This window comes from Nelumbo lutea, chromosome 4 (assembly GCF_056320005.1).
Source record: "Nelumbo lutea isolate HS-2025 chromosome 4, American lotus-T2T, whole genome shotgun sequence".
Classification (NCBI taxonomy): Eukaryota; Viridiplantae; Streptophyta; class Magnoliopsida; order Proteales; family Nelumbonaceae; genus Nelumbo; species Nelumbo lutea.
In genome coordinates, this window is record NC_142687.1 from 37,809,101 (window position 1) to 37,827,641 (window position 18,541).

The 18,541-nt window shown below is 35.1% G+C and overlaps 1 protein-coding gene across 4 annotated transcripts; it reads left to right on the plus strand.

The window, feature by feature from the left end:
* Nucleotides 1-1,887: 1,887 nt before the first annotated feature.
* On the plus strand, nt 1,888-10,094 carry LOC148855263 (putative RNA-dependent RNA polymerase 1). 4 transcript variants are annotated; one of them, XM_088982923.1, is made up of 6 exons: nt 1,889-2,251; nt 3,506-3,599; nt 3,908-4,030; nt 5,990-7,899; nt 8,406-8,556; nt 8,977-10,094. In XM_088982923.1, the coding sequence occupies exons 2-6, from the start codon at nt 3,555-3,557 to the stop codon at nt 9,895-9,897; spliced, it is 3,150 nt and encodes a 1,049-aa protein (XP_088839049.1). In that variant the 5' UTR covers nt 1,889-2,251; nt 3,506-3,554; the 3' UTR covers nt 9,898-10,094. The 4 variants fall into 4 exon arrangements, with proteins under 4 accessions (XP_088839047.1, XP_088839048.1, XP_088839049.1 ...); XM_088982924.1 differs by having other exon boundaries at nt 3,515-3,599; XM_088982921.1 differs by having other exon boundaries at nt 1,888-2,251; nt 3,506-4,030.
* Nucleotides 10,095-18,541: the final 8,447 nt, after the last annotated feature.

Here is an 18,541-nt window from a genome sequence, read left to right on the forward strand (position 1 = left end):
TTTTTTCCCACTATTTTCCTACCAATTGAATCATGGTTAGGATGTGTATTGAGAGTTCTGGTCAATTAATGCTCGTATTATGAACAAAAACCAGCACTCTTCCTCCTGTAATTCTTGCAATGATAAGTCAGAATTGGGTTCATGATGGATGAAGCTCTTTTGCTCCAGGTAGTCACTATTGTTCTACTCCCTCTTTCTACTCACCACGAATTGAACACTCTATATTTCTGAGATCACAACTTATCGTGGTTACGGGTTCTAACATTGCTCTATTTAACCTTTCAATAATAGAATCCTCGAGCACAGACCAATGTATGCTCTTAATCAAAATGTTCTTTAACATATGGGTTCTGCCCCCTCCATCCCAGCAATTGCAATGATAGAAGGCTTCTCTTTGATTATAATCAAATAATTATTATACCTGCATTCTCTCTCCTACCAAAAGAATCAGAATAAAAAGATAAGCAGAGTGTAAACTAGAATAGAAAACAAGAGAATTAGTGAGAGGAAGCTGAATATAATTGTAGGTCTGTTGTATTACCGGATTCATTGATCAACAATGATTTATATAGATAACAAATACAGAGTTTGACTTGTACAAAGAGATTGGAGATAAAGCTGTGAGAGTTCTAGATTGACTAGAACATGAACTCTCATTCATAGTTCTGGAAGGACTCTTGTTGTTGTCCTCCTGACAAACTCCATGGTGACTGAGTTGTGTTGGCAGTGGACTCCTGTAATTTATCAAGAATTAATCAGCTAAAGAGCTATTATATGGTTTCATATCAACTAATGAAAAATTCTGCAGTTTCCATACTATTGTACTTTTCTTTCCTTGAGATCAACACCCCATCAAATAATGTGGTTCTTTTCAATTTCAGTTAGCTAGGTTTTCCTTAGTTTCAGTTGCGATGGGTGCACTCTCATGGTAAATTGCTCTATATTTAATGAAAAATGGCAGAGACAGAGATGCCTGACTCCTCTTTGTACTTTGGATTCTTTAAATACTCTCTTTGAGGGCTTCCATATATACATGTACTACTTGTCCACTGTGTCAACGATGTGAAATGGCACATACTGAAAATCCATGATGAGAATTCTCAACAGTGCATTATTTATACAACTAATTAATCTTCAATATTCCACAATGATCCGAAATTCTCTAGTGCAGAGGAGGCCAATTTGTCAAGCATGGCCTGCAGCAGTGAAGACACTGCAATATTGGCTACTTAATCTTCCATTTCTTCATACAAGGATGAAGAAGGATGCAGTCTTCAAACCTGTATTTTTTACTTTCTCTCCTCAAAAGGTGGAAGAAAAAGTAGAATCATTAATTACCAAGTTAACCTCCATTACTTCTACTCTCTACCAAACCCCTTTGCATCTTTTGTCATTTTGAAAAAAAGAACCGCCTAGTAGTGCTTGAAGGTCCCCACCATGGTGAGGTCTTCCATCAACTTGTACTGAAAATGTCTCTTATCTGAACCCATCTCTCACCTAAATTATTGGAGTACTGGAAAGTTCAACTTCAATGAGCCCAATCTAATACTATAGGAGGATTGAGGACAGGCCCTCACTCATGCCTGTCTAACTGTGGTACTATGGGTTTATTTCTAGGTACCTTTTTTACTTGGTAAGTAAGAAGAATAGAACTAAAGCTAGCACTGTAGTAACAAAAAAAAAATTGTTATAGAAAGATTAACGAGAACAATAGAACAAACAGTAGGCATTGGTATTATATATATACATTAAAGTACTCACAAGACATTATTAGTCAGACTCAACTCATCTGCTTTGTACTGGAGTCCTTTTGCTTTCTTTCTTCTTTCCTAGAGCCTTAAATTTATTCAAGGTGGAGGGATGGCCACCTTAAATTTTAATAAAAAATTCAGAAATACAGTTTACATTGGATGTCTCTATATTACTTCTGAGACAAGACCAATAAGGTTCTGTACTTCAACGGAAAGAAACTAGAATGCTACAAATATGAAGTTGCTTGTTGCGACGATATTCTGTTCGTGCTATGCCGACGTAACTTTCTGAATGTAAGATTCTGCTTGGGCTTTTGCAAGGTTGCTTGCCAAATTCAACATTCACTTGAAGCTGCTTGGGTTATAAATGGCTATGTTTCGAATGAATTCTCTGCAATCTGCTATTCGCCTCATAACATTCTTATCATTCTCCGTTCTTTCTCTGTTCATTCTTGTTAGAGACCTCCAAGCTTCTTTTTGTGGAACTCTTAACATTTCTGGTGAGATTGTGTCTTATACATATTGTTTTCTTGTTTCTGGTTTTCTATCATTCCATTCTTTCTTATAGCAGTTAAATAGATTGCCTATTTGGGACTGAGTTATTGTGTGGCTTTTGGTTGTTCTTTATAGACATTGATCAATGATCAGAACCTTCTGTGTTTCACTGTCATTCATTCTATGTTGATGTTGTGCACTTTAAATTAATAGAACTTCATGACTCATACCTATTCTTCAGCCCCTTCACAAGGCATTCTTGTTTAAGTACCCAATAAATGCTCATGAAGCAAGAGTTATTCCCCATATTTGATGATTTTGTCTATTTATTATTAATATTTCCCTGCTGTGTTTTACTTACTTAGACTAATCCATTTAAATAATCGGCAAAGAGAACTATTTCCATGAATAAATGAAGCCAATCTTCCTTTATGTAGAAACAAAGAGATGACTTGGAGATTCTTGATCACCTTTCAGTTTGTATTTGATTTAATTTTCTGGAAGTACCTGAATGGAACATCATTATGTTATCCTCTATTAGAATTTGGACTTCACATATTTTCTCTATCCCATAAGGAAAAATGGACAAGCACACATAATGTCTGCCTGCACTAAACAAGGCCTTTTCTTATAAATTCTCACAAGGGTAAACAGAGGAGGAGGCAATTATTTTGCCTTAAAGATGGTGTTTACTACCTCTGTTATTTGCTTTTATTTTTGCTACTCACAGCATGACTAAACACAGTGTCACTTTCATTATTTTAAGTTGAATGCTTAACTATTGATTAGTTTTTTTCCTTAAATTAAAACCAGGTGGGCAACCAAACATTAACATCTATACATTAATCAATTTAATTGATATTGTCCCCTTTAACTATTATATAATAGAAAAGCTATAAAATAAAGGTAAAGAAAAGTAGATGAGGAAAGAATATATCTTAGTCTAATGCTACTTTTGAGTCAGATAAAGGCAGTTACAACTTTCAACCTCAGCCGACAACATCGTTGAACCAGATCTTAACTTGATCAGAGATTCAGAGCCTTGCTTTTAAACATATATAGATATTTAGAAACCTAACTAATTAAGCATTATGATATTTTCTTATTCCAATCTTGGATTTATTTATAGACCCAGTTTTCATGAGGTTATGTTATTTATTTATTTTTAGTTTTTATTATAAACACCTCTTTCATTAGATTTTGTATATTAAATGGAGGTTAATTTCAAGCAAATTACTGAACAGTTATTGTATTTCTAGGAATTGCAGATAATGGGTAAAACACTTCAGATCTTTGGTTTTCCTTCTAATGTCACTGCAAAAGAGGTTAAGGAGTTCCTTGAGGAATATACAGGTACAGGAAGCATTTATGCATTAAAGATCAGGCAATCCAAGTTTGCAAGTGCAGGAGCATTTGCAATTGTTCAGTTCACAACTATTGAAAATACTAGGGCTCAACACTTACTAGCTAAACAACTACGCTATAAAAATTCCAAACTGAGGGCCCAAACCGTGATAAAGGATATTGTGCCCATCAGAATGGTGACAATATTTAACTTGGAAAATGTTGGCTTGTTCTTCGGCTGCCAAATTTCTGATGAGAAGTTTTCAGTTCTTTGGGAATGCAACAATCTTGACGTGAGCTGTCGATTTGGTCTACAGAAATTATTCTTCTTCCTATCCCATTGCGATGTGAGGTACAAACTAGAGCTATCTTCTCAGAACATTCGGAGAACTCAGCTACGTCATATACATGGTCAATTAAGGATGTTCCTTTTAATTCAGGTAACATTATTAATGTTAAGATACATGCATGCATGCATGCATACCATGTTTAATTCTAGCTTAATATCTTCCTACTCTTATATAAATATAAGGGTCATTAATTTACTAATTAAAACACTCATATAGTTTGCAATCGATTTATTTAATTTAATCAACCTTCTATTAGAATAAATTTAACCAAAGGAAAATAAAAATAAAAATAAAGATATTATTTTTGCTCCTAATAAGACACAAGCAACCCGGCTCTGTTTGGTCAATTTTAATTGTTTTCTATATGAATAAGAAGCATTAGGGGTAATTTAGGAATAAACAATCATGGATCTATGCCCTTTAACATTTTCCATCATTTTTGATGATCATGTTACTATTTTCATATATATGTTCTTCTTAGTGAAAGGTCAACTAAGTAAACTCGTTACAAACTATAGGGGGGGGTTGGGTTTAGTAAAATGAAGACTATAGGATATGTTTAAGTAAATCCATGAAACTATAGGGGTGTTCTAGTAAATGACACTTTTTTAATGTAGAATTTACATCAAACATGACTCTATCTTTTCAATGCACTCAATAAATTGTTATCCTAAATTAGGAGAACCATTTTCATCATGTTTTCTTATTTTAAAGGATAAAATACAAAAATCTCCCCTGAAGTTTTCTGACAATCATAAAACCCCCCTATAGTTTCATTTTAACAAATGCCTCCCTTAAACTTTTGAGAAATTCAACAAAAACCTCCCTTCTGTCATTGTTCCGGACGGAAAACATTAGATTGATGCACCAGTTTTTTCCAAATACCCATTCTAACCTTTTATAAGTTATTTTACATACAAAATTATTGAAATAACCCTATTTTAACTAAACAAAAAATGCATATTTCAGTAATTTTGTATGTAAAATTATTGAGATAATCGTTAACAGAGGTTTCTGTTGACATAAATTGGAGTTACTTCAGTGATTTTGTATATAAAATAATTTATAAAAGGCTAGAATGGGTATTTGGAAAAAACTGGTGCATCAATTTAACGTTTTCCGTGTGAGACAGTGACGGAAGGAAGGTTTTTGTTGAATTTCTCAAAAATTCAGGAGGCATTTGTCAAAATGAAACTGTAGGAGAGGTTTTTTTTGATTGCCAGAAACATCAGGGAGGTTTTTATATTTTACCCTATTGTTATTCTTGCCCACCACATACGTTTTTCTTTTCTTATTATTTTTTTTTTCTGCTTGCCGACCACACAAGTTATATATACTCCTTTATGATTAGATTGTTCAAAAAGGTACAATAAGTTAGTTTATACTCTCGTACTAGTAATAGGACATAAATAGTAATTAGCTTTTTTGTAATTTCAACCAGGTTCAAAGTATCAGTATACATAATGTGCAAAAATTGCATGTTGCACCAGATTTAATCCGATATAAATCCATGACAGATGGACCTGGTCCGGTCCAATCTAATAAATATTCTGGACTATTTTGAAGCGTTTTAATTTAATGTTTGGACCATCTAATATTCTATTAGTGGATGGAATATTGGTCCATCCAATTCAATCTAACATAATAGAAAATCTATTATGGATGGGCTAACTCCAATCCAATAAATACTTTGGACCATTACCTCTGAGCCGATCAAATTCAATATGAGTGCAAATTAATTTTGATTTGGACGGGTCCAACCCAATTCCCAAGTCTCCCAAGCAACCAAGCAGAGACCATAGCAGCGAGCTAGCTGACACTGATATCTATGGTGGTTGTTTAAGAGTCAACCTTTTTCCACTTGAGTAGGATGTGATATATATTGCTAGGTAGTGAATGTAGTTGGGTTATAGGAATTTGTTTCCTTCAATTTTGATTTGAGTTGTTACCAGTTGCCACGTAAAAATATTTCTCTGATATATTCTGCTGGAACCCTGAAACGTACAACAGAAAGTTTGTTCACATAAACCTTGTCTATTGCAATTGTAGGTGATCGGTGCACCTCGAATTTATGAGAAAATTTTACAGTCTTCAGAACCCACCATTCATGAAGAATCTGCGTCAGACTATTATAAATACAATATTCCTGATGATCAGTGGGTAAGAACAACGGATTTTACTCCATCATGTTCCATGGCACAATCTTCCTGCATCTGTTTGAAACTTCCACAGAATTGCGAGCTTCCAAACATTCGTGAACTGTTTTTCAACTATAAAGAAGATGAAGGCCGATTTGATTTAGAAAATGGTTCTTCCTTCTGTCGCAATCTGGATCTAGTCCCCATTGTTCAGCCTCCTGAAGGATTCGAGCTTCCGTTTGATATTCTCTACAAAGTTAGTTCCTTGGTTCAACATGGCTACTTATCAGGGCAAACACTGGATCGCCAGTTTTTCAGCTTGATAGATCCTCGATCAACACCCAGAGCTGATATAGAACAAGCCCTTAATGATTTGTACCGCGGAGACGAATGTTTCTATGAACCTGTGAAGTGGTTGGGAAATCAATACAGGACGTATCAAACATCGAAGAATGTTCCTAAGATGCCTCGGGTTTGGTTGGGCAATCGCGTGATTAATGTTCGCAGAGTTCAAGTTACCCCTTGTAAGGTTTACTTCTATGGTCCAGAACCCATTCTTTCCAATCGTGTTCTACGCCATTATCCTGAAGAGATTGATAACTTTATCCGTGTTTCATTCGTTGACGAAGAATTCGATAAAATCTCTCCAATGGACTTGTCACGTAAATCTTCTGCAAGTGATGATGATAGATACACGGGAATTTACAGAAGGATACTTTCTGTTTTGAAAAATGGTATAGTAATCGGTGAAAAGAAGTTTGAGTTTCTTGCCTTCTCATCAAGTCAGCTGCGAGAAAATTCTGTGTGGATGTTTGCTTCAAGGAATGAGCTTAGTGCAGATAGCATCAGAGAATGGATGGGCAATTTTCGTAATATAAGAAATGTGGCAAAATTTGCAGCAAGGTTGGGTCAGTCTTTCGGTTCATCCATTGGAACATTGACTGTGAATAGCGGTGAAATTGAAGTTATTTCTGATGTGAAAATTGAAGGAGAGGATGGAACCAAATACGTTTTCTCGGACGGAATTGGCAAGATTTCTGTTGAGTTTGCACGCAGAGTGGCAGCTGACTGTAATCTCAAGGATTATATTCCTTCTGCCTTCCAAATTCGGTATGCAGGTTATAAGGGTGTTGTAGCCTTGGACCCAACATCCACAGCGAAGCTATCGCTGAGGCCAAGCATGGCCAAATATGATTCAGAGACCACGAAACTAGACGTCCTGTCATGGAGCAAGTTTCACCCATGTTACCTCAATCGTCAAATAATTTTTCTGTTGTCCACCCTCGGAGTCGAAGATCATATATTTGAGACTAAGCAAAAAGAGGTTCTGGAGCAGCTGGACCTGATTCTAACAGATCCTTTCGTTGCACGAGAGGTGCTAGATATTATGTCTTTTGGAGAGAACACCAGAGTTCTCAAGGAAATGCTCAAATGTGGTTATAAACCTGATGTTGAACCATACCTTTCGAGGATGTTGCGAACTTTTCGTCTATCAAAGCTTTTGGATCTTCGGACTAGGTCAAGAATATTTGTTCCACAAGGGAGAGCAATGCTGGGTTGCCTTGATGAAACTGGAACCTTAGACTATGGGGAGGTATTCATTCAAGTTTCTTCAGTCGGATATAGACAATTTAGTGATAGTTCCATCTTTACATTTGGTGGAGTTGAGTTGAGCCAGCAAGCATGTATCGTAACGGGGACAGTAGTAGTGGCTAAAAACCCTTGCCTTCACCCTGGAGATGTGCGTGTTCTACGTGCTGTTCATGTCCCTGCTTTGCGTCATATGGTGGACTGTCTTGTTTTTCCACAGAAGGGAAAGAGGTCAGTAAAAATAACTCTTTGATTGCTAATGTTGGGCTGTTTTTTCACAAACAAACTCTTTCAATTTTTTTCCCACAGAAGGGAAAGAGGTCAGTAAAAATAACTCTTTGATTACTAATGTTGGGCTGTTTTTTCACAAACAAACTCTTTCAATTGTTTTCCCACAGAAGGGAAAGAGATCAGTAAAAATAACTCTTTGATTGCTAATGTTGGGCTGTTTTTTCACAAACTCTTTCAATTGTTTTGTTGGATGCAAACCTTGCATGTTGCATCTACCAAAACATAGAATGCACAACATAACAAAATTTCTCTCTGCAACTTGAATAGCTCAACAGTTATTTCTAGTACCAGTACTTTCAATACCATAGAATTTGTGATCAAATAAATGAGTCATTCATGCTCAAGTTGTAATATAAGTTGAATTTGTGATTTCTTTTCAAAATATCATATTCTTTTCTTTTCTTTTTTTTCTTTTGCTATTAATTTTAGTTGAATATTGATTCTAGACCACATCCAAATGAATGCTCTGGAAGCGACTTGGATGGTGATATATACTTTGTCAGCTGGGACCCTTTGCTCATCCCACCCCGTCAAGTGCAGCCCATGCATTACACTTCAGAACCAAATACCCAACTGGATCATGAGGTTACAATTGAGGTATTAATCATCCATATCATCATTTGTCTTCAAATTGTTTTCTGCATTAATTTAGGAAATATATATCATAGTTTAACTTTTCAAGATTAATTTATAATCACATACCTGCCATCCGGCTTACTAAATTCAGAAAATATGACTATATATAAATATTATTAATATTTTCCATCACATAATGTTGGAAATTAGGCCAGAACAGTGGTTGGTACTAATTGGTCTCTGTAGATTCTGTGAAAAAAGAAGATTATAGTGTGGTTTGAGAAGAGAATCTTACTTGAATAGAAATTAGTAATACCACATATGTTATGGTTTCAAAGCATAAATATCATGTCTAAATTGATATTTTTCATATTTGAGAACAATTTGAAAACCTGATCCCAAAATGTATATACATAACACATATTTATTTATTTGGCTTAGGAAGTTGAGGAGTACTTCGCAAAATATATGGTTAACGATTGCTTGGGAGTCATAGCAAACAACCACACTGTCTTCGCAGACAAGGAGATACGCAAGGCTGAGAGTGCTGCGTGCTTAGAGCTTGCTAAGCTATTTACTATTGCTGTTGACTTCAACAAGACTGGTATTCCAGCTCACATCCCCTCTTATCTACATGTCAAGGAATACCCAGACTTCATGGAAAGGCACAACAGAGACACCTATGAATCACGGTCTGTGATTGGAAAGCTCTACAGGGAGGTTAAAGATATTGCACCAAAAACATTCTCTCTAGAACCCTTCACTCAAGAGATGGCAAGGAAGTACTACGATTGTGACATGGAAGTTGATGGCTACAAGGATTATCTTGTTGATGCTTATGAGCGCAAAAAAGAGTATGATCACAAGCTGGGAGGCCTAATGGAGAAATATGGGATCAAAACTGAGACAGAACTAGTGAGTGGTAACATAATAAATGAATCCAAGTCTTTCCAAAAGCTCAATGATCCAGAGGAAATTGGATTGGCAGTGAGGTCCCTAAGAAGAGAAGCAAGGGCATGGTTTACTGAGGAGTCCACCAAGTCAGATTCTCAATCTGAAAATCTGGAAGCCAAGGCATCGGCTTGGTATCATGTTACATATCACCCGGATTACTGGGGTTGCTACAATGAAGGTAAGAGTTGGGATCATTTCCTTAGCTTTCCATGGTGTGTCTGTGATTCACTACTCAGGATAAAGAAGAAGAAAATGATCCCTCCAGGCAATCCGCTACAGCGACGCAGGCTTTTTATTTATTTTGTTTTTATTTTTATTTTCATTTTTATTTTTATTTTGGTAATGGGCTACACAAGAAAGAGTAAGAGTAACCCTCCCCCAAAACCCCTAGATCCCCTACCCAGGTGAAGGTAGGATTCAATCCTAGGTGTCTCCTATAACCAGCTAGAGACTTTACCAGCAGACATATCCAGGATATATCTTAATTATAATAAGTTCAACCATGAACATCTATTTCGTTATATATGTAAATGTCATAAAATTATTCATCAGCTGTATAATTATTTATGCTCCAAAATAAATAAATAAATAGATAAATTTAACTCCAGATGTTGATATTTGTAATTATATATTAAAATTGAACAATGTTTTTATGAACCCAACATTAACCGTGATTTTGCATATTGAATTGAGCATGCATGGATTGAACTGCCGGTAGTACTATTGAGAGAGCTGTATAATTTGTGTCTGCTGTTCATTCAAAGAATGATCCAACAACAATTTGTATTCATCTACCCAAAATATTTTAGATAGAACACAGTTGATAAAACATTGACAGATAACAACCCTTTGTTTAACCAATCAGTTGAACAGGGATTTTTTATATGGGCTTCACCATCTTGTTCTTTCACTATCCAATATTTTGTGAATTTCTGATCTCTTTGTATGGTTTATTTACTGCACCTCGGTTCATTATTTGAACCAAACCAATATGGATTTGGGTGTTTGATTTTGGTTCGATCCAATTCGCACTTGTGGTGAATTTGCGTTAGTAGCTTTTTTCTTTTATCTTTTTTTAAGCCGCTGCCTTAATTAGTTGCTTTAGTTCTCCGTGTCCGATCAACATTAGCTACTTAGTCCTAAGGTTTCGCTCTTCATGATTAATTTTCTATAAAGTTGTTTACGATGATTACAAAGTAACTGTTTGCCTCACTGTCAAGGGGAAAAATCTTTTTTTTTTTTTTTTTTTTTGTATGTTGTTTATATATATTCATTACAACAACAAACGCTAATTTTATTTAAATTAATTCTCCAAGCCATCCCTTTCTAAGAAATCTATTTATATCTATCTATATATATATACTAAATTTGAGCTTTCCACCTCAGATGGCTTCTCTTTGCCCCTTTATCCATACAGAGCAATTCTAGAGGGGGTGCAAGATTCCCTCTACAAGCCCATGGAGTTGCCATCTAGCATGGTTATCTCCCCCTTTTTGCTCAAAAATTATCACTCCCAAAACCATTCCTTATTTCTCTCCCCCTAAAAAACCACATTACCCCAATCCTAGCTTCTCATTCATTCACTTTCTCTTTCCTCAAAATGCCATCAGCTTGCCATCTCATCCAGGTTTTCCCTCTCCCAATTGACCACATCTTGTTAAACTATATTTAAATTATTTTAAACTATAATTAACATCCATTATCTTCAATTATATTTTAAATTCAAATGTTATCAATGGTTCAACTATAAGGTTTAATTACCAATGAATCAGAATTTTAAAAATAATTATAAAATGGCAAAAATAATTAGTATTTTGAATAAATTATATTTTTCCTGTTTAAATCTATATTATTTAAAATAAATTCTATTTAAACTATACTGATATTTAAAATACCATTAATTACATTTTAAACTATAATTAACAGTAAATATATTTTCAATTTAAATATCATCAATGCTTCAACTGTGAGGTTTAATTATCAATGAATTGCAATTTAAAAACAAACTATAATTAATTTGGTCCATTTATAAATCCATTTATCACTTTAAATTAGTTAATCTGAAATTCAATTTAGTTTCAATTAATTAAATAATCCACAAATTAATTGAGTTTTAAATGAAAAATATCATTTAATTGTTCAAAATTATTCTTTAATATCAATATTTATCGTCTTAGTAGTATTTTATTTAATTATTTCTCATAATTAAATAACTGACAAAAGAATAAACATCAATTATTGGTGAAATTTCTTAAATTAGTGGACAAGAAAGTGAGTTTCCTAATAAAAGGGAGTGGGTGGGTGGGTGTGTAGATGTGTGTATGTCTCTCTCTCTCTCTCTCTCTCTCTCTCTCTCTCTCTCTCTCTCTCTCTATATATATATATATATATATATAGTAAAAAATATTAAAAATTGTAATTTAAGGTCAAAAATTGTTTTTTTTTATAGATCTCAAAAAGTTACAAAAAATAAAAAAGATCACCTCAATTGGACATTAGAGTGCAAAGTTATGGTCTCCTAAAGTTTGCATAAACGGTTAGTGTGCAAATAGTGACATGGTCACCGAATCGAACGGCTCAACAGTTCAACCATTGAACAAGTCGGATGGTTTTTTACCAAGTCAATGGTTTTTAACCATCCACCGGGTTTATTAAAATCAGACCCAGAATCTTGATCGGTGATGGTACAAGTGGTTCAACCGGTCGAGTCAACGACAATGCTTACTTAGGGGGTGTTTCCTATAGTGGTGTTGTGTTTCTATTGCGCTTTAGTTCATCAATATAAATTTGTATGAGAGATTTTTCTATTTGAAACATTTTGTAAATATTTTATGATGATCAATTTAAATTTCTATTTAAATATTTTTACCTAAAACACCAAATTCATTATTTCTCATCCATGTGTATTTTTTTTAATTGAAAATGTGTGGCAACATTGCCACTACCAAACACCCCCAAGATTTCCAGTCCTGATCTTCTACGCACAAAAAACTTACCTATACTTACCCATGACATCACAATGGGGGCAAGTCTCCACTACAACCAAACCAGTAGGAGACCTTACTAACCAACCAGTTGGCACCTTACATTTGTATATTATCATGTATGGGAAGATGTTAGTAATGCATAGTTGTAGCATTTATGTGGGTAATTGTGAGGTATTTGGATCTCTGACCCACAAAACACTACAGCTGTATATTGGGAACATCTCTCCATAAACATTAACATGCAAATACAGGAGATGTTTTGGATGTATAGATATAATATATTGTGGATAGGATTATTATGGGCAGGAGATCCATCTATTAGGGTGGTTGTGGGTAAGGGATCCCGATTTTTAGATTTCATGTGTTAAAACGAGTTGGGATCTGCTGCAAACCTATTTGTAGAATGGTTTCAGGTCGGAGTGGGACCCATTGAAGGACCCACATATACAGAAATGAATCTTTTTTTCCTACTTTTTCTTTTAAATCAAACACAGCCTAATTGGTTATGGGAAACACCAATCCATAAAATGAGTTAAAATCAACTCCCCAACAACACTGCCTGCCCTCCACAACGTGCTTGTACTCTCCATAATAATATCAGGAATGATAATGTCATTATCAAGAGATATTTTCAATACATGGTGGGTATGTGCTGTGGGACGTTGTGGGGACACTCGTGCGGGGCTGATTCGATCTCCCGTAAAACCACGTTGGGTCCAATTGTATTAACCACTTGTTTTGTATTTAGAATATCATCCCCAGCAGGGAAATTCATTGGCCTCATAACAAGTACCCTATCGGTTACTGTGAATGACTGCCTGACTGGATGTATTTGGAAATTGGAACGGTGGCCCTAATTTAAAAGATAGCCCTAATTTGGAATTGAGACCCGCTGTTATGACCCACTGGTTGTGTGAGGTACGCGTCAAGTAATTAATAACTTCTCCAACCGTTGATTTGTGGGTTTTATTAGGCCATGAGCCACGTCCTCCTCTCTGTGTAACAGTAACAATCGGAGACGAAGAAAAGGGAAGTGGATAAAGTGGCTCCTTAACGACGATACTTCCCTTGTTCAAACAAAGATTTCAATCCAATCGGGTGATATGCTACATTTTATCTTTATATTGGCCTGTGCCCTCTGATATTCTAATAGAATGGATGCAATGTGATGTACTGGATTTATTAAGCAAAAGTTAAATAATAAAATAGTCATTTATTAAAATATTTTTTATATTTTTATAGATTTATTAAAATCTATCTTAGAATTAGTATTTTATTAAAATATCACTTATAATTTATAATAGATTTAATCAATCTTTTATTAGATGATAGTATAAAATTATAGTGTTGATCATAATATTTATTTAAATAAATATAATCAAAAGAAAGTATAAATAAAAATATTAATTTTTTCTTAATAAAAGATAGGTAATTATTCTATTAATTATATTTGGTTAATTTTATTTTTTAAAGAAAACATATCATGGGCAAAATATATCTGGAGAAAAAAACTGTCAAAGCCAGCGGTCTTTCTGACCGCCACTATAAGGACATCTGTCTATCCGCCGGATTATATAATAAATCGAAATCAAACAGGTATTAAACCGGTTTACTCTTGAGAAACGCGGTTACGCGGGGAGGGAAAAATCTTTTGTCCCAATTAATCTCCCGCGCGAAGACGAAGGCTATTAACAAGAACTCGACAGCCAATTTCTCATTTGGAAGAAGACTTGGAGATTATTGCAGATAAAAATCTGCTCTCCTGTGCGAATACAAAGTTCTGTCGACAAGAAATTTCTCTTTTGGAAGAAGACAAACTTGGGGAGTATTGCAGAGGATTGTAGAGAAAACTCTTTTCTCCCGCGCGAAAAGAGTTCTTCACGAGAAGACAAACTTGAAGAAGACAAGGTTTTGTCGACAAACTTGCATAGTTCTTCACGAGAAGGTTCTGTCGACAAGGTTCTTCACGAGAAAGAAAAGGTCCTGTCGACAAGGTTCTTCACGAGAAAGAAAAATGGTTAGGGTTCGTGCAAGGTAGCTAGCACAGCTTTTGTTCTTCTAAGAGAGGACAAGAAAGAAAAATTTCATAGTTAGGGTTCGTGCAAGGTAGCTAGCAGAGATTTTTTTCTTCGAAAAAAGGAAAATCCCTTTGTGTTTGAGGAGGAATTTCAAGCAAGCACTACTGATCTTTGTTCGTTCGAGCAAGAGAGGAGAAGGTAACATTACTTCTGTCGTTCTCTTCATTTTCCCTCCTATTTTTTTTTTTTTTCTCATTCGTTGGTAGTTAGTGAGTCCTTAATGCTATTAGATTTCCCCTTTGATCGTTTCATTACATTAGTACGATTATGTTTGTTCACAAGATATGCTATGCTTTCTTAGTTGATGTCTAGCATAAGAACTAACGTGGTAAGATTGATTTGTTGGACTGATTTAACTAAAATTAAAAAAAATAATAATATCATGAAAATAAATAAAAAAAGAGAAATGAAAAGAAAAGTAGAGAATGATGAAAAATACTTAGCAAAACAGAGATGATCTTTCCATTTGAGAAAATAATAGTACAGTATACAATACAAGTATGTGGGCTATATGACTAGTTAAGCTTTGATACTAGTTAGGTATGGACAATGTGCTTTGATACTAGTTAAGCTTACCTTCTCTGATAAGAATAGTACAATATACAATCCAGAAAGCTAGCTAGCTGGTTAACACTTGGAGTGCGCAGTAGATGAAATTTTAAGTTACAGAAGATGCAAGAGTCACAATAACATGACCAGCTAGTGCTCCTGCAATTAATCGTAGAGCTGAAAAAGCTGCAGCAAGTGTTGCACAACGAAAAAAAAAATAAATGAATCTAGAATAAGAGAAGAAATACTTGAATCAAGAATTAAAGGAGTAATACATCCTATATACACAGTTATAAATGGCAACATGGAACACATATACAGGGGATTTTGCCAGAGCAGTATTCTGCCCATCTTGAGATCATTTTGGCCAAAAGAGCAATACGTGGTTTAGGACCATTACCTAATGTTGGTCCCAGATATCTAGAGTCATGGGAGGGGTAGACTTGATATGGACCTTACCCACAACAATTTTCACACAAAGTGGCTTCTCTGAGAGCCTAAGGCCTAAGCTATGTTCTCGTGCTCGTGAATCAAGGATTCTCCCACTTACCCTTAAAAAAAAAGGTGATACAAGGTTTGATGATTAAAAAATAAAAATGCTGTTCAGCCTTCTAATGGACAATCAAGAAATCATGGTGGATCCTCCAGTAAGGAAATTTGGTTGGGTGGTCATTGTCATCCAAACAGGTCTGGTGATTAAAAAATAAAAATGTCATCCTACCACTATCAAGTGGTTAGGAGAAAAGAGGGAGGTCCCTCAAGATTACCAGGCTGAAGCTAGAGACTTTTTATCTTCTATGAATGCAAACCTGTGTTGGATTCCTAGGGAACTTAATTCTCTTGTTGATGGTCTAGCTAAATCTGGTGCTCATTTGGATTGCTTGTATAGTGAGAGTTCTCTGTCTGTATAGTTCTATGAGGCTTTTATTTTTTTCCTTTCTCAGCTGAACATCATCTTATGTACTTTCTTTTTTCTGAATGAAATATAAGTCATCCTTTCTCTCAAAAAATTGAAATCTAAATGGGTTAATTTTGGACCTATATTCCATACACTAACTGGTGAGTCTGGCATCTATGACATGTATGATTGTGTAGAGAAAAATTGGAAGTACAGATTTTGTCTGTCTTGTTATACGTCTTTAGGCCATAACTTCTGACCAAAATCTGTATTGAAGATTTATCTGTATGGAAGAGCTCTCAAAAACTCTGCAGGTATTTTGATCCGCTGAACTTTTGAAAGATCTATAATCTATTTAGAAAGACTTGCCAAACAGCATCTAAGTTAGTGAACAACGAGAAGCTGTAAGGCTTACCTACTGTAGATAAAATTAATTTGTCACTCCATTCAGCTATAAAAACAAGTTATAAAAGTTCTAATTACAGTATTAGTAGAAACTATACCAGCACCATTTCCTGAACTGCCAGTTATGATTGGTACATAAAATACAATCCTGTCAGTAATTAAATGTGCCAACTGATATACCATGACTCTGGCTTGGAGAGGATCAACTAGTGTATGGAGGTAACACAACTAAAGGGGGTTTGGATGTGTATAAAAGACCAACTATGGACTAATGTGAAGAAGTGATCTTATGCAAATTGAAGGATCAAGAAGAGCGATGGGGAGGCTAAAACGAACACAAATTGAGGTAGTAAAAAATGATTTATGATTCACAAGTTAACTATGGATATGGCAATAAATATCTGACCCTATATACCATATAGTTGGGTTAAGGCTTTGTTGAGTTGAGTATATGGCATTAAATGAAGTGGAAAGGCAAAACAGCATTTGTGCAGCCAACCCCATATACCATATAGTTGTTTGCATTGTGATTTTCCTTTGGTAGTCTCTGTTTTGATGAAATAGAACAATCGTGATGACTCCTTCTGTTATATGAGATGCTAATTGTGTTTAATCTTTTAAGAAAACTCAATCAGTACATCATGGTCTAACCATTTGACCCTTATCATATGTTCCTTGTTTTTGCAACTTGAGACTTGATGTTGATTGTTATTGCTTTGGAATCTTTCTATTATATGGTTGTATCTTGAAAAATGTTATTCCTGAAGTTAACTTTGCTATTGTTTCACTTATTGTCAGGTTTCATGTTCTTCAAGAGTTTGATGAAGGGAAGAGAAGTTGTCGGAGACGTCTGGCAGTCTATAATAGGCGGAGGCGGAAAACCTATCCTGAAGCTGCTGCTAATGGAAGCTCCCTGAGTGATGATCGGGCTAGTAGTTACCTACTAATAAGTCTACTAAGAATCCTTTCAAATATGCATTGTAAGCATCTTCTTTGCAATAGTCATACGTGCTATTCTCTTTGCTTGTGACTTTATTTATTGTGCTTTTATCTCTGCTAATCTCATCAAGTGTTACTGAGAATTGTCTTTCAATATATCTACCAAAATTGTATTTGCTTTTTGGTTTACTGGAGAAGTTTGTAAGGGTAGAGCATTGATACCTGCTTGGAGGAAGCACGGTGGATGAGACTAAGTTAGACTGATCATAATAAATCCCTGAAGAAATAAGTTAATATTTAGGTCCAATGTATAAATGCACTAGGCTTGGACTTCTAACAAGTCCAAAGTGCACATACTTCAGATGATGACAGGGATGTTATGGCTATTTCATTGAGCTGCTGATGGTCCTAATGCTAGTATTGGTGTAGGAGCAAATAATAACTACAAAACAAGTTTCCATCAGTCTCAGATGAATGATGATAGAAACAGGAAAGCAAGAACCTAGAATTTCAGACCATTGACACTTATATTCTTATCTTACATCAATGGACCAGATATTGGCTTAATCCAACCCAATCCAATATAAATTTATTATGGATGGACCAGTCCAATCCAATCTAATAAATATTTTGGACTGGATTGGTCCAATCCAATGTCTTGTTAGTCTGTCCAATCTTTCCAAATCGATTTTGGACTGGATGGGGTCCAATCCAAAACTGGTCCATTGACACCCTTAATGGCAGGGTTTCTTCCTAGCCTTAGGCAGTAATTTCTTTAGATTTCTCTACTGTCTTCCAGATGATATCAGAGGTCATGGATTCGAAGATTGCTTTACTATTGAGATCGCTTCTTTTATGATCTCCTGAGATCTCTTCGTTGCTTCTTCGACAAAGCTTAGAGCATGTCGGAATTGGGGACAGAGATGGGAGGCAACCCTAAAACAAATTTTTTCACAATTTAAAAATCCAACATTTTAATTAATTAGGCAGCCATTTGTCTTGTTGATGAGTAGTATGATTAAATGATTTGTTTAACTAAGATCAGGGAAACCAAAAGCAATCAAGATAAAACATGGCACTCTGGTGCAATCCAACTCAAACAATCTGGATCCAAAATCATCTTAATTTCTCTAGAACTCTGCATTAGTTAATCTTCAAGTAATACAATGGGTGGTGGCCATAGTAGTATCTACTAC

Coding starts and splice junctions, on each gene's coding strand:
- LOC148855263 (XM_088982921.1), top strand. CDS start 3,518: ATGGGTAAAACACTTCAGATCTTTGGTTTTCCTTCTAATGTCACTGCA. Junction 7,900..8,405: donor TTTCCACAGAAGGGAAAGAG/GTCAGTAAAAAT, acceptor TATTGATTCTAG/ACCACATCCAAATGAATGCT. Junction 8,557..8,976: donor ATCATGAGGTTACAATTGAG/GTATTAATCATC, acceptor TATTTGGCTTAG/GAAGTTGAGGAGTACTTCGC.